Below are 16,439 nucleotides of genomic sequence, written 5' to 3' on the forward strand. Positions count from 1 at the left end.
TTATTTCCTCTTTTTTTACTACAATTCTATTGATGTTTTCAAAGTTTGAAAGTGTAAATAAATTAATGTTTCAGCGTTTTGATCCTATGTGCAAAAAAGATAATTGTCCAAATAGAATAATGTTGCAAATAGTATTTGTTTGGTGTAAAATAATGTGCTTTCAAAAACACAAATTTTACACATTTGGATTTAATTTGCAATAATTTCAACTTGTCTCTATTGTTCTAGTTGGCTTTCTTCCATTTCAACTGTCAACTAACAAAATGCAGTTGAAAATAGAAAATTAAATGTTAATTATTCGTTTAAAAAGTCACCAAAGACTTCGTGCTTGTTTTCTGCTGTGGTGCTGTATATGCCAAACTACCCATTTTTTCATTCACTTCAATTAACTGTGAAGTCCCTAATGATTTTCAAAAAAATAAAGAAACTTGTACCCAAGTCAATGTATCAAAAGCACTGAACTTGTCCCTTTGGAGAATGCTTAGAATACAGACATTAATGGAAAAGCAACTGCATTCAATGTAGTAAGAAAATGATGTACGGTGTGGAAAGTACACAAATGTTTTAAAAAATATAGATGGAAAGATTTATGAAAGAAGACAACAAATAAACATTACAAGCAAATAAAGCAAACAAATAAAAATTACAAGCAAAAGCAACTAAGTAAAAAGTGCAATAGAGGTTAGGAGTTACCTAGATGACAATTGTCATCCTGTACGTTAAAATGTGGACATTACAGACGTACTTCCTAGAGATGAACTAATTTGCTTTCAGAAAACTGTACACCAGATATTGATATGCAAATTAAATTTGCAAAAGCTACATTTATCTAAAACTTGAGCCATCTATGCATCCCAATATATTTACAACCAAGAAAAGTTTTGCAGTTATTTTTGTTGTTGGATAAACCTAAAGCAATAGTCTGTGTGTGCAGACCTGAAATAATTACTGGCTGATCTGGATATTCATCATGATCACTCCTGATTCATTATTTAAATTCATTCCAGTCCCAGCATTGGATCCCTAGTTACATTCAGTTGCCTAAATTTAGCAGGTTACATAGTTGCATTCTTGTCATCAGATTCCGAGAATGGGAGCTCTCATTCCTGCACTGTCAGTTGGACAGAGGAAGGTTTTGAGAATCTATGCAAACATTCCATAAAGAAATGCAACTGACTGATGGAAATCTTTGCATGCCCACTCAGTGGAGGAGGAGAATTTGGAATGATCAGTATCAGGTTTAATATTACTGGCATATGTCAGTGAAATTTGTTATGTGGCAAAGGTACATTGCAATACATAATAAAAGCTTTACTGTGTGTGTGTGTGTGTGTGTGTGTGTGTGTGTGTGTGTGTGTGTGTGTGTGTGTGTGTGTGTGTATAAAATGTTAAATTAAATAAATAGTGCAAAAAGAGAAAACAATAGTAGAGAGGTAGTTTTTATAGGTTTAATGACCATTCAGAAGCAGTAGAAGGAGCATATTACACTCATAATCCACCTTTTCCCATCAGTGGCAGTCTCTGGATCCCAGATTGTCCTCATTGGTCATCTCAGCAGTGGATGCAAGTTATCCTCGATCCCAGGAAGTTACCTAAGATAGGTGGTAGTGTCAATTTACACGTATGTTCACATCTTCATTGAGGATCCTGTTCTCTCACTGTTAGCCTCATACTCAATAAGCTCTAACACAGAAACATACTGTTCAGTCCATCTGGTCCATGCCAACCTAATTTTCCGCTGAGTCCATCTACCTGAACCCAGAGCATAGACCTCTATACTCCTTTCATCCATCTGAACTTCTGAAATGTTACCAGGCACTGTCAGTGAGAGGATGCGGTGTTGTAATGCTAATTAAGGAGTCCATTACTGCAGTAAGGAGATGGGATGTCCCAGCAAGTTCTTCAAGTGAGGTCATATGGGTAGACCTCAGAAACTAAGGGCGTATTCACAGAAAATAGGAACAGGAGTAGGTCACTTGGCCCATTAAACATGCTTGGCTATTCAACTCCATTGTAGCTGATGTACATTGGCCTTGGTCACTTTGATATCTTTGTGATCAGGTGTCACTTATAAAATAATTAAGGTTACAATGAATACCAAAGCATTTGAGTACAGTAATAACCAAAAGTGTAACTGAATCTTTCTTAAGAGCTTCAGAAAGAAAATTCAAAGAACTGGAGAATGTCATAATGCATTAAACAAGGAATAATATAAACTGGAATACTATAGTTCAAACTTCAAAGTAAATTTATTATCAGAGTACATACACCACATGCAACTCGAAGATTCTTTTTCTGCCAGCATACTTAGCAAATCTGCAGAATGGTAACTGTAAACGGGATCAATGAATAACAAATTGCAAATGCAAATATAAATAAATGGCAATAAATAGTGAGCATGAAATAACAAGATAAGAGTCCTTAAGTGAGTGTAGTTATCCCCCTTTATTCAAGACTCTGATGTTAGGGGTAAGTAACTATTCTTGAACCTGGTGATGAGTCCTGAGGCACTTGTACCTTCTACGTGATGGCAGCAGCAAAAAAAACAGCATGACCTGGGTGGTGAGGATTTTTGATATTGGATGCTGCATTCTTATGACAACGTTTCATGTTGATGTGCTCGATGGTTGGGAGGGTTTTATTCGTGATGTACTGGGCCCAATCCACTACTTTCTGTAGGATTTTCTGCTCAAAGGCATTTGTGTTCCCATGCCAGGCCATAATACAGCCAGTCAACACACTTTCCACCTTACATCTATAGAAGATTCCCATAGTATTTGATGACACGCTGAATCTCCAGTGGAAGTAGAGGTGCTGCTGTGCTTTCTTAGCAATTAAATTTATATGATTGGTCCAGGACATGTCTTCTGAGATAGTAACACCTAAAGTCACTAGAAACATAGAAAACCTACAGCACAATTACAGGCCCTTCAGCCCACAGTGCTATGCTGAACATGTACTTACTTAAGAAATTACCTAGGGTTGCCCATAGCCCTCTATTTTTCTAAGCTCCATGTAACTATACAAGAGTCTCTTAAAAAGACCCTCTGGTATCCGCCTCCGCCATCGTCGCTGGCAGCCCATTCCACGCACTCACCACTCTGCGTTTTTTTAAAAAAAACTTACCCCTGACATCTCCTCTGTACCTACTTCCAAGCACCTTAAAAGTGTGCCCTCTTGTGTTAGCCATAGCCATTTCAGCCCTGGGGGAAAAAGCCTCTGACTATCGACACGATCAATGTCTCTCATCATCTTACACACCTCTATCAGGTGACCTCATCCTCATCCTCCACCACTCCAAGGAGAAAAGGCCATGTTCACTCAACCTATTCCCATAAGGCATTCTTCCCAATCCAGGCAACATCCTTATAAATCTCCTCTGCACCCTTTCTATGGTTTCCACATCCTTCCTGTAGTTAGGTGACCAGAACTGAGCACAGTACTCCAAGTAGGGTCTGACCAGGGTCCTATACAGCTGTAACATTTCGTCTTGAACTCAAACCCATGGTTGATGAAGGCCAATACAATGTATGCCTTCTTAACCACAGAGTTAACCTGCGCAGCAGCTTTGAGTGTCCTTTGACTTGGACTCCAGGATCCCTCTGATCCTCCGCAGTGGCAAGAGTCTTACCATTAATACTATATTCTGCCATCATATTTGACCTACCAAATGAACTATCTCACACTTATCTGGGTTGAACTCCTGCCACTTCTCAGCCCAGTTTTGCATCTATCGATGTCCGGCTGTAACCTCTGACAGCCCTCCACACTATCCACAACACCTGCAACCTTTGTGTCATCAACATATTTACTAACCTGTCCCTTCACTTCTTCATCCAGGTCACTTATAAAAACCACGAAGAGAAGGGGTCCCAGAACAGATCCCTGAGGCACACCACTGGTCACCAACCTCCATGCAGAATATGACCCGTCTACAACCACTCTTTGCCTTCTGTGGGCAAGCCAATTCTGGATCCACAAATCAACGTCTCCTTGGATCCCATGCCTCCTTACTTTCTCAATAAGCCTTGCATGGGGTACCTTATCAAATGCCTTGCTAAAATCCATATACACTATATCTACTGCTCTACCTTCATCAATGTGTTTAGTCACATCCTCAAAAAATTCAGTCAGGCTCGTAAGGCATTACCTGCCTTTGACCAAGCCATGCTGACTATTCCTAACCATATTATGCCTCTTCAAATGTTCATAAATCCTGCCTCTCAGGATCTTTTCCATCAGCTTATCAACCACTGAAGTAGGACTCACTGGCCTATAATTTCCTGGGCTATCTCTACTCCCTTTCTTGAATAAGGAAACAATATCTGCAACCCTCCAATCCTCTGGAATCTCTCCTGTCCCCATTGGTGATGCAAAGATCATTGCTCAGCAATCTCTTCCTTCGCCTCCCACAGTAGCTTGGAGTATATTTTGTCTGGTTCCAGTAACTTATCCAATTTATGTTTTCCAAAAGCTCCAGCACATCCTCATTCTTAATGACGATATGCTCAAGCTTTTCAGTCTGCTGTAAGTCGTCCCAACAATTGTCAAGGTCCTTTTCCATAATGAATACTTTGCTTCAGTATTCACTAAGTACCTCGGCTACATCCTCTGGTTCCATACACACTCTTCCACTGTCACACTTGATTGGTCCTATTCTCTCATGTCTTATCCTCTTGCGCTTCACATATTTGTAGAATGCCTTGGGGTTTTCCTTAATCCTGCTCACCAAGGCCTTCCCATGGTCCCTTCTGGCTCTCCTAATTTCATTCTTAAGCTCCTTCCTGCTAGCCTTATAATTTTCTAGATCTCTATCATTTCCTAGTTTTTTGAACCTTTCGTAAGCTTTGCTTTTATTTCCCTTAACTAGCTTTTCAACAGCCTTTGTACACCATGGTTCCTGTACCTACCATCTTTTCCCTGTTTCATTGGAATGTATCTATGCAGAATGCCACGCAAATGTCCCCTGAATATTTGCCTCATTTCTGCCGTACATTTCCCTGAGAACATCTGCTCCCAATTTATGGTTCCAAGTTCCTGCCTGATAGTTTCATATTTCCCCTTACTCCGATCAAATGCTTTCCTGACTTGTCTGCTCCTATCCCTCTCCAATGCTGTGATAAAGGAGATAGAATTGTGATCACTATCTCCAAAATGCTCTCCCACTGGGAGACCTGACACCTGACCAGATTCATTTCCCAATACCAGATTAAGTGTAGCCTCCCCTCTGTAGGCTTACCTACATATTGTGTCAGAAAATCTTCCTGAACACACCTAATAAACTCCACTCCATCTAAACCCCTTGTTCTACAGAGATGCCAGTCAATATTGGGAAAGTTAAAATCTCCCATCACGACAACCCTGTTATTTCTGCCCCGTTCCAGAATCTGTTTCCCTATCTGCTCATCATTGTCCCTGTTACTATTGGGTGGTCTATAATAAAACACCCAATAAAGTTATTGACCCATTCCTGTTTCTAACTTCCACCCACAGAGACTCCGTAGACAATCCCTCCATGACTTCCTCCTTTTCTGCAGCCGTGTCACTATCTCTGATTAGCAGTGCCACACCCCCACCTCTTTTGTCTCTCTCCCTGTCCTTTCTGAAACACCTAAAGCCTGGCATTCTTAAGTATTTATTGTTCAAAAGTACAGAAAGATTCATTCAAATGATATACACACAATCTGCTGGAGGAACTCAATATGTTGAGCAGTGTCTGTGGGAGGGAAAAAAATAGTCGACGTGCCCTACATCATAACTGAGAGGTGAACTGGCCAGCACAAAGAGGGAAAAGGGGATTGGCAAGAAAGGATTCTGTGTTGATGGTGGACTGAAGAAGGTGTAAGGTGATGGGGCAGGTAGTTCAGAATTAGTTTTAATTATTACTGGTATATGCTGTGAAATTTGTTGTCTTTGCGGCAGCAGTACAGTGCAATACATATAGGAAAAAATGTGAACTATGGTAAATGTATATATATATTAAATAAGTAGTACAAAAATAGAAATTTAAAAAAGTAGCTAGCTAGTGTTGATGGGTTAAATCTCCATTCAGAAATTGGTTGGCAGAAGAGAGGAAACTGTTCTTAAACTGTGGAGTGTGTTCCTTCAGGCTTCTGTACCTCCTTCATGATGGTAGCAATGAGAACAAGGCATGACCTGGGTGATGTGGGCCCTTAATGATGGATGTCACTTTTTGAGGAATCGCTCCTTGATCGTCTGGATACTACTGAGGCTAGTGCCATGATGGTGCTGACTGAATCTTATTTCGATCCTGTGCACCTCCACACCCTCACACTACCATACCAGAAGGTCATAGAGCCAGTTAAAATGCTCTCCACAGTACTGATGTAGACAATTCCAGGTAAGAGAGGTCAGCGAGGGTAGAATTTGAAGACTCTGGCAGGTGAATGGTAGATGGAGCCAGATGATGAGAAAGAGTAAAAAGATGAGAAAACATGATAGAGTAAGGTGGGGGGAAAGATTTGTGAAGGTGGATGACAGCTGCTGGATAGAGATGAGCAGGAACACGAAGCGCTATCAGAGCTGGATTCATAAGGAAAAGGGATTAGGATGAGAGATTAGGATTAGCAGGGAGAGGTAATCAACAGATGAAACCAGAATAAAAATAACCAGTGTATGAAGTGGCTGGATGGAACCAGAAGGGAGGAGTGGACAAAAATGCGTGAAGGGAGGCTGAGAAGAGGGTAGGAAGAGGATCAGCAATGGGAGATCAGAAGAAGAAGGGGGAAGAAAAGGTGAGGGGGAAGGAAGAGAGGCAAAAGGGAGGGGGACTGAATATTCATGCTATTGGGTTGTAGAGTACCTTGGTGGAATATAAGGTGATGCTCTTCTAGTTTGCATTTTGCTTCAGCCTGGTTGTAGAGAAGACCAAGATAACACAGGTCAGTGTGGGAATGGAGAGGGGATTTGAAATTATTGGTAACTGGGAGCTCAGGATGGCCATTGCGGATTCAGCGTAGGTACTCTGCAGACTGTACTTGATCTCATTGATGTTGAAGCTACTCTGGGAGCACTGAATGCAGAAGACAAGTTTGGAAGAGCTGCATGTAAACCCTTGCCCCACCTGGAACGATTGGTTTGGTAGTTGGATGGTGATGAGGGAGGGATTGTAAGGGCAAGTGTTGCATCTTCTGCAACTCAAATGATGACAGGAAAGAAAGGTTATAATTATTAGGTAAGGCTGGAATATTTGGGAGTTTCAACAGTTGGAATTTTTGAGCAGAAGGAACACAGAAGATCATTTTCCAGTTGGTAAAATAGTCTTGAAAGGTTTGGAATTTCACTCAAGGGATAATATATAATATTTTACTAAGAGTTTATCATAAACAATGGTTGAGAGATTTTTTTTACTAAATGAAACTGAACAAATAATTTTTTAAAAAGTATATAAGCTATACAAGGAAAACGCAAGGAATTGCATTTGGATAATTTCAGCTAAATTCCAGCTACCAATTTATAAATTCCCCCATGTTTGCTAGTTCAATTATGTAACAATTCATTTAATTTTGTAGATATTTCAATTAAAACTGTGACCAGGAACTGTTTTATTTAGCTTAACTGTTTATAATTTCAGATTTTAGAGGACCTGGATGAGCAAATCTATTGTACCGGCCTTCAGGAGGAAGCACTTATAAGGAGATTAAATGGTATGCAGTCCAGACTGGTAATTTTTTTTTTGCATTTTGGCAGATAACTGATAAGTTGCACTGAGAACAGATAATTTATTGAAATGATAAACTGCATGAAGCTCTCAGTTTTCAGAAGCAGTCTGATTTATATTAGAAACATTAGGCTTTGTAATGGGATTAATGGTCACAATTCCAGAAGAAAAGGAACAGAATGTACAATCAATTTCTATCACAGCCTTTATTAATTGATAACCAGATTAACTTTTAGCTCTTGGTTCTCCTGAGACGGTAAGAAAGCGTCTATGAACCTCCTATTGATGCTATTTATGAGCACTATGAGAAGTAAGGAGGAGAAAAAATATATATTTTGGCCTATTTGTGTATTGTCCGAATCGGCTTAATTACAAATCTATGAATCAGAAGTTGGCTACTCAGCTCCCCGTATCTGCTTCATTGTTAAATAAAATCATGGCTGATGTGATATGACCAGTTCTAAATTCCCCAATAAGGGAAACATCCTCTCCATATCCACCACTTCAGATCATAGATGTTTCAATCAAGTCCCTTCTCATTTTGCTAAACTCTAGCTGACACTAGTCAAACTCTAGTTTACCCGAAACGTCGACTGTACTTCGTCCTATAGATGCTGCCTGGCCTGCTGTGTTCCACCAGCATTTTGTGTGTTTAGCTGACACAAGTCTAGATTGTTTAACCTGTCCATTCTAGGGACTGGTCAAGTTGTTAACCTGCTCAATGTTATTGTACCTGCCTTAACCATTTTCTCTGGCAGCTCATCCTCTGTGTGGAAAAAGTTACCCCTCAATTCATTTTTTAATCTTGTACCACAAAACATAACATCTCCTCCTTGCTAACAATCAACATTGGTGAAGCTCAGGAATGCATACTTATCTCACTGTTCTACCTCTCTACACCCATGATTGTGTTGCTAGGCACAGCTCATTTGCCATCTTTAAATCTGCCCATGACACAGCTATTGTTGGCAGAATTTGATGGTGACAAGGAGGTGCAGAGGACTGAGATAGATCAGCTGGTTGAGTAGTGTTGAAACAACAACTTTGCACTCATTTTCAGTAAGACCGAGGAATTGATTGTGGAATGGGAAGTTGAGGGGAACACACACTAGGCCTCATTGAGAAACCAGTAATGGAAAAGATGAGAGTTTCAAGTTCTGATGTGTCAACATCTCTGAAGATCTATCCTGGGCCAACGTATTGTTGCAAAGAAGGCACAACAGTGGCTATATTTCATGAGGAGTTTGAGGAGACTTGGTATGTTACCAAAGACTATCACTAATTTCTACAGTTGTACTGTGGAGAGCATTCGAACTAGTTGCATCTTTGTCTGATAAGAAAGGCCCACTGCATAGGATGGGAAAATGCAGTAGGAAGTTTGTAAACTCAGCCTGCTCCATCATGACACTAGCCTCCCCAGCATCTTCAAAATGGATAACACGAGAGGGCACAGTTTTAAGTTGCTTGGAAGTAGGTACAGAGGAGATGTTAGGGGTAAGTTTTTTAAGCAGAGAGTGGTGAGTGTGTGCAATGGGCTGCTGGTGACGGTGGTGGAGGTGGATAAAATAGGGTCCTTCAAGAAACTCTTGGATAGGTACATGGAGCTTAGAAAAATAGAGGGTAACCCTAGGTAATTCCTAAAGTAAGTAAATATATGTTTGGCACAGCACTGTGCTGTGGATTTTCTACGTTTCTGAAAGGCAATGCCTTAAAAAGGCAGCATTTGTCATTAAGGACCACCATCACTCAGGACAATAAGAAATAGATGTATTTCTTACTGTAGTTTATAGTTTTATTGCAATGTACATTGCATTGCAATGTACTGCTGCTATAGAACAACATATAGTGATTGATATTAAACCTGATTCTGATTCTACTTCTCACTTTTAATCTGTTTTCTAGTTTTTGGTCGTCTTTCTCTGGGAACAAGAATGTGCATTCACTGTATGATTTTGTACACCTTTATCAGTTTACAGCTCAGTCTCCTACACACCATGATTTAAAAAAAAGTCCAAGCCTGCCCAACCTCTCCCTGAAACTTAGGCCCTTAAGTTCCTGGTAACATTATTATATACCTTCTTTGTACTGTTTCCAACTTAATGATGTCTTTGCTATATCAAAATACCTAAAACTGTATACAGTACTCCACATGTGGCCTCACTGATATTATGTACCACTGCCACATAAGGCTCAACTCCTATACTCTGCGCCCTCTCTGGTGAAGGCAGTGTATCAGAAGCTGCCTTCACTGCTCTGTCTTCCAACACCATGATCTCAGAGAACTATGTACTTGCATTCCCAGGTCCCAGGCATTTCTCAAGGTTAGGTAGTTGGACTTTCACCTGTGAAGATGGTTACTGACTAGAATACTTGAATGTTGTCTTTGTCTTGCTGCCTACAGGTCTGACGGTTTTGTTTTCTGAAGAGTTGTAAATAGAGTTAAATATTGGCCATGTCCTCAGAAAAGCAGATGACCTGGAACTTCAAAGAAAATATGAAATGTAGATTGTTTTGCAACAAACATATTTGTACTGCATATACAATATTGATAGTTTGTGAACTTGCTGCTGATAACTTATTTTTGTGCTTGTTATAAAAAGATGCACTGATAAATGTTTAACCGTGGGTGGCTTCATGGGCTGTGCACGTCCTCCGCGTATAGATACATGAAAAGACATTGTGATGCTTTTAGCAGACTTGTTGAACTTTTGATTATTCTCGTATATTTCATCCACTGGGTTAAGGCCAAGATGCTCTATGCACCAAGTAACTGGTGTAATGATGAAAAGTGACTGTTTTCTATTTAAAGTAAAACAACAGCGAAGATCTAACGAATGATGACAATAAAACATCAGTTTTCTTCTGATAAAAACAGAGCTTATTGAACAAATGAAGATCAACTGATTTTCATGCCTTGCAAATATAAAAAGAAATTGTACTTTCATAGTGGATATTTGATGTTTTAGTCTTTATTTGGATTATTTTAAAAACTTTTCCTAAATAAAAATTTAAAGATGTTTATGTACTTGAGAAGGCAAAAAGAAGTACCATTTCTTATCATAGTGAATAATATATCATTTTTGGCAATATTTCCATTTTTAGACACAACTTCCAGTATTTTTTGGTTTGACTGAGCACAAGTTTCACCTATTAACATATATGTCACCACAATCATTTTGCATGGGTTATGTAGCCACGTGCCATTTTGCCCTACCAGTCATGTGAATATTTTATGTTTAACTTGTCTCTCCTGTCACCTTGATCTTTCAACTCCATCAATATTTATACCCTCATTTATTTGGATTCCCAAGAAAAATACCTATATTGTTTGCCTGAATGAAGAGTATACTGACCAATACTAAACTAGGCATGACAACCCACCTCAGAATACTGAAATGTTATGTTTATCCAGTTGTGTTATTTGGCTCAGGATGTTGGGCAATATCTAGTAACATGAGGAAACGAATTGTAGCAGCAAAAATGTGGTTTTTGAGGGGGATGCAAAGAATATCATGGATGAAACGAATATTTAACAAGGATGTCATGAACAGAGCAAACACAAGAAGAGAAATAATGTATGAGATCATGAAAAGGCAACGTAACGTCATTGGACATGTGATTAGGAAAGAGGAGTTAGAATGCACGGTAACTATGGGAAAGGTTGAAGGGAAGAAAGCAAGAGGAAGACAAAGACAAATGATGATGGAGACAGCAGCCAGAGAACTGGAAATGAATACCAATGAATTGATCCACTTGACCTGAAACAGGAGTGTGTGGGCCATGGCAGTCAAAGCTCAAACTGGGCATGGTACCTGATGATGATGATTGTTTGCCTGAATCACACCATGATGCTGAGCTGCACGTTCTCACTCGTGTGAGTAAAGAAATTTCTTCAGAATTCCTTACTTGTTTTTTTGTTAGTTTTCATTAATGGTATGAGTGCCATAAGTTGTATACAAAACACTTGGTAATTTTGTGAGTAATGAAGGCTTCAGAGAGATTTTAGTCATAGTCATGAACTACAAAAATGAATGAACCCTTTGACCCATGCCATCCAAGACTATGCCATTTACTGGCAATTGGCCTTCCATACCTTGGTCATTCATCTCCTCATCTACATCTTAAGTGTTTTTCCTTTTGACTCCCTTTAATTTCATTACTGTAGAGAACAGGTATTTTTGATACTGAGTTGTGATGATGTAAGTGTACACATGGGGCTTAAGTCAGAGAGGGAATAGGAATCAAGGTAATGAATAGAAGCAAAATGGAATGAAGACTTGCAACAGTGTGAAAAGCCAGTATCTTTAGAATTGTGTTCAACACCCTAGGAATCCTTGGCAAACCAGTATGTATTCCTTATCCACAGTTTCCCTTGGAAGAAGTGGCTTGGTGTATATTGATTATTTTATTGGACTTCAAGAGACAATTACAAACGTATATTGAAATCATGCATGGATAAGGACAGCAATTTTCTTCCCTGAAGAGCTTCAGAAAATTAGATATGTATCTGAAGAGTGGTACCTGCTCATAAGAGAGGATGAATGTATTCATCAGAGAGATGTACAGTGTATACTGTGACACTGAATTGTATAATAAGATGATCCTTTTCCTATTTGAAATCTAAAACAGGAACTTAAATTTCTGCTTGACAAGATGTAATAAGCTCTGGTGACTTGTTCTTCCATTTGGTTTGATAACTTGACATATTCTTAAAGACCATTTTTGATGATTTCAATGTATGTTGACTAGGTGGAACAATTAAATGATTTATCCTGTATGATAGACATCTCTAATTATAAGAGTGGTTTGCCCCCCTGCCTATAGCTATTAGTTCTCCAAGTTCAAGAAGCACAGGGTGTGGTGGGCACAAATGCTTACTTGATCAAAGACATTTAATTTTCATTACCTATTCAATGAAGATGAAAGGTTGTTGTATTTGATGCCACTTACAGTGTTAGGAGTGAACTAATTGGTGTCGCTCTCTCAGTTGCCTCGGGGTGTTAACAGTCAAGCCACTTGGATGTTTTTCTTTGAGCAACTGAATCTTTGTCTCAGAGCTGGGAAGATAACAGAATTAATCTGTTAATTGATTTTAAATGATCTGTATAGTTGATTCAATTGTGAGCCCACATTAAATATCTGAACAAGCCCAAGCAAGTAAATTTGATAATTTTGTTAGCGAACTATATTACTAATTGCTGAGTTCCTATGTATTTGGGGGAGAATAATTTTTGTAGGATATTGTTAAACATATATCCTGAGGTGACCTGATAGAGATGTATAAGATGATGAGAGGCATTGATCGTATGGATAATCAGAGGCTTTTTCCCAGGGCGGAAGTGACTAACACGAGAGGACACAGTTTTAAGGTGCTTGGAAGTAGGTACAGAGGAGATATCAGAGGTATGTTTTTTTACGCAGAGAATGGTGAGTGTGTGGATTGAGCTGCTGGCGATGGTGGAAGCAGATACAATTGGGTCTCTTAAGAGACTCCTGGATAGGTACATGAAGCTTAGAAAAATAGAGGGCTATGGGTAACCCGAGGTAATTTCTAAAGTAAGCACAGCATTGTGGGCTGAAGGGCCTGCATTGTGTTGTAGGTTTTTCTATGTTTCTATATGGAGTCAAGAAGTTGTGAATATTAAGAAAGATTGACTTTAGATCTTGCACAAGTATTTTGTGAACCCCTTTTTTAAATGATCTTATTGACTTTTGAAGCTGACCATCAAATGAAAAGTTCAACGTGTTTAACAATTTTTATTAGTTTTGGATTGTTTTGAGAAGATCATTAATTTTGGGGGAAAATTTGAGAGTACCACAAGTCTTCCTTTACATTTAATACAGAATAATTAATATACAATTTTTTTGTACAGTTACATTGAAAGTTAATAGCTGGGATGTGGACCACAGATTACAACGGGAAGTAGAAAAGATGTATCTGAAGGGCAATATTATGATCGTCATGGGAGACTTTAACATGCAGGTCGATTGGGCAAATCAGTTTGGTAATCAGTCTCAAGAGAGTGAGTTTGTTGAAGGCCTGTGAGATGGCTTTTTGGAGCAGTTTGTTGTTGAGCCTGCAAGGGGATCAGCTATACTGGAATGGGTGTTATGTAATGTAAGTGATTAGGGAGCTTAAGGTAAAAGCTTAGGATTCAGTGATCACAATATGATTGAATTCAACTTGAAGTTTGATAGGGAGAAAGTAAAGTCTGACATAGCAGTGTTTCAGGGGAGTAAGGGGAACTACAGTGGGTTGAGAGTGGATATGGCCAAAGTAAATTGGAAGGAGATGCTGTCAGAGATGTTGGCAGAGCAGCAATGGCAAGAGTTTCTGGGGAAAAATGAGGAATGTGTAGGTTAGATGTATTCCAAAAACAAAGAAATACTCTAATGGCAAAATAGTACAACCGTGGCTTACAAGGGAAGTCCAAGCTAATGTAAAAGCAAAAGAGAGGGCATACAACAAAGCATTTGGGATCTTTTAAGAGCCTCTTAGATAGCTACATGGAGCTTAGAAAATTAGAGGGCTATGCACGAGCGAAATTCTAGGCAGTCTTCAGAGTAGGTTACATGGTCGGCACAACATTGTGGGCCAAAGGGCCTGTAATGTGCTGTAAATTTCTATGTCCTACGTTCTATATTCAAACATTAGCAGGAAGATGGAGGATTTGGAAACTTTTAAGACCATACAGAGAGCTACTAAATAGAATCATTAGAAGGGTAAAGATGAGTTATGAAAGCAAGTTAGCAAACAATATCAAAGTGGATCGTAGAAGCTCTTTCAAGTATGTGAAAAACAAAAGAGAGATGAGTGCGGATTTAGGATTGCTGGAAAATGAAGTTGGAGAAATAATAACAGGGGCCAAAGAGATGACAGATGTACTTTGAAGGGTGTGAAGGAAGAGAGGTGAGTGCAGTTACTATTACAAGAGAGAAGGTGCTCAAAAAGCTGAAAGACTTAAGGGTACATAAGTCACCCATACCAGATGAACTGTACCCTAGGATTCTGAAATAGGTAATGGTAGAGATTGTGGAGGTATTAGTAATGATCTTCCAAAACTATTGGACTTGAGCATGGTGCCAGAGGACTGAAAAACTGCTAATGTCACTCCACTGTCTAAGAAAGGAGGAAGGCAGTAGAAAGGAAATTATAGACCAGTTAGCCTGACCTCAGTGGTTGGGAAGATATTGGAGTCAGTTGTTAAGGATGAGGTTATGGAGTACTTGATGACACAGGACAAGATTGGACAAAGTCAACATGGTTTCTTTCAGAGAAAATCTTGCCAAACGACCCTGTTGGAATTCTTTGAGGAGATTACAAGTAGGATAGATAAAGAGGATGTAGTGGATGTTGTATATTTGGATTTTCAGAAGGCCTTTGACAAGGTGCCACACATGAGGCTGCTTACCAAGTTAAGAGCTCATAGTCAGGAAAGTTACTGGCATGGTTAGAGCATTGACATTGGTAGGAGGCAGCGAGTGGGAATAAGAGGATCGTTTTCTGATTGGCTGTCAGTGAGTAGTGGTGTCCCACAGGGGTCGGTGTTGGGACCACTTCTTCTTATGCTGCATATCAATGACGGAACAGATGGCTTTGTTACCAAGTGTGCAGATGAGACAAAGCTATCACAGACATATATTGTGAAATTTGTATATATTAAAAATGAATTGAATAGTACAAAAAGAGAGGAAAATAAAAGAAATTGTGCCAACAATAGTTGTGTCGTCAACGATTTTGTAGATGGCATTTGAACTGTTTCCCTACCCGCACAGTTGTGGGTTTAGAGTAGGGGTTCCCAACCTTTTTTATGCCATACCATTATCCCTACCATTTACTAAGGGGTCTGTGGACCCCAGATTGGGAACCCCTGCTATAGAGAGAGTAGTGCAGTGGGCTATGCATGAAGGCTTGAGGTATGCCAGTGTTGATTGTCAGCGAGGAGGAGATGTTAGATTGTGGTATTCTGGTGAGAAAGTCAAGGATCCAGTTATAAAGGGAGGTACAGAGTATTGGTTAGTCAAAAATTTGACAGTTTGGCAGCTAACTAAAAATCAAGGACCTTGATTGGGTCAGAAACTACAAAGTGTAGCATTTTTGAGGTTTGTTGAGCTGGTGATGGTTAGTGACAGAGAAGTCATATAGGAATAACAAAACAAGAAGGAAATCTGAAAATATTTTGAACAACTGAAGGAAGCTTCAGTCAGCAAATGAACGAGTGAGTGAGGCCTCCACCAGTTAGGGTCAATCATGGATGTTGCATCCTAACTGTCTACTTACACAGTCTGGGCAGTTAGATATGATGAGCAAGCTGTTACCCATGTAGCAAGCTCCCCCTCTCCATGCATCTGATGAGCCCAAAGGAATGGCAGAAACCAATACAGTTTTGTATCAGCAGTGTCGCAGGAGTTGCCAGTCAGCGTTGAACTGAATGTACGACTGCCTTTGGTACTTCAGCCCCAGATTTTTCCCTGTGGGTTTACTCCCAAAGCCTTCCCCATGAGTGGGTATAGTCGCAAGGCATCAGAGGTTTGAGATCAGAGTTTTCCAGCCATGACTTCAGGCAGTCAGCATGTACAGTGGTGATAACTGAGAGGGGATTTGTGCTCTTTAAGAAAGGTGCATGTTTAGAGCTGTCAGTGGTATATCTTGGGCCGTGCCTGGTCAGGGAAAAGGCAGGATATAGTGGGAAAAATGTGTCAGGGAAAATTGAAAAAGGAACAATGCTGTTGAAATGCGAGTTTGAGAGGTTCTGCA

At 39.6% G+C, this 16,439-nt stretch overlaps 1 protein-coding gene across 2 annotated transcripts in view; it reads left to right on the plus strand.

Annotated features, from left to right (window-relative positions):
* Nucleotides 1–16,439, plus strand: part of lmbr1 (limb development membrane protein 1) — a 215,561-nt gene that overhangs the window by 102,014 nt on the left and 97,108 nt on the right. For both annotated transcript variants that reach the window (XM_063044423.1, XM_063044424.1), the window contains exon 9: nucleotides 7,595–7,667. In XM_063044423.1, coding sequence (XP_062900493.1) covers nucleotides 7,595–7,667 — 73 coding nt within the window. The remainder of the gene's footprint in view (nucleotides 1–7,594; nucleotides 7,668–16,439) is intronic.

The sequence above is a fragment of the Mobula hypostoma genome, chromosome 3 (genome assembly GCF_963921235.1).
Source record: "Mobula hypostoma chromosome 3, sMobHyp1.1, whole genome shotgun sequence".
In the NCBI taxonomy this organism is placed as follows: domain Eukaryota; kingdom Metazoa; phylum Chordata; class Chondrichthyes; order Myliobatiformes; family Myliobatidae; genus Mobula; species Mobula hypostoma.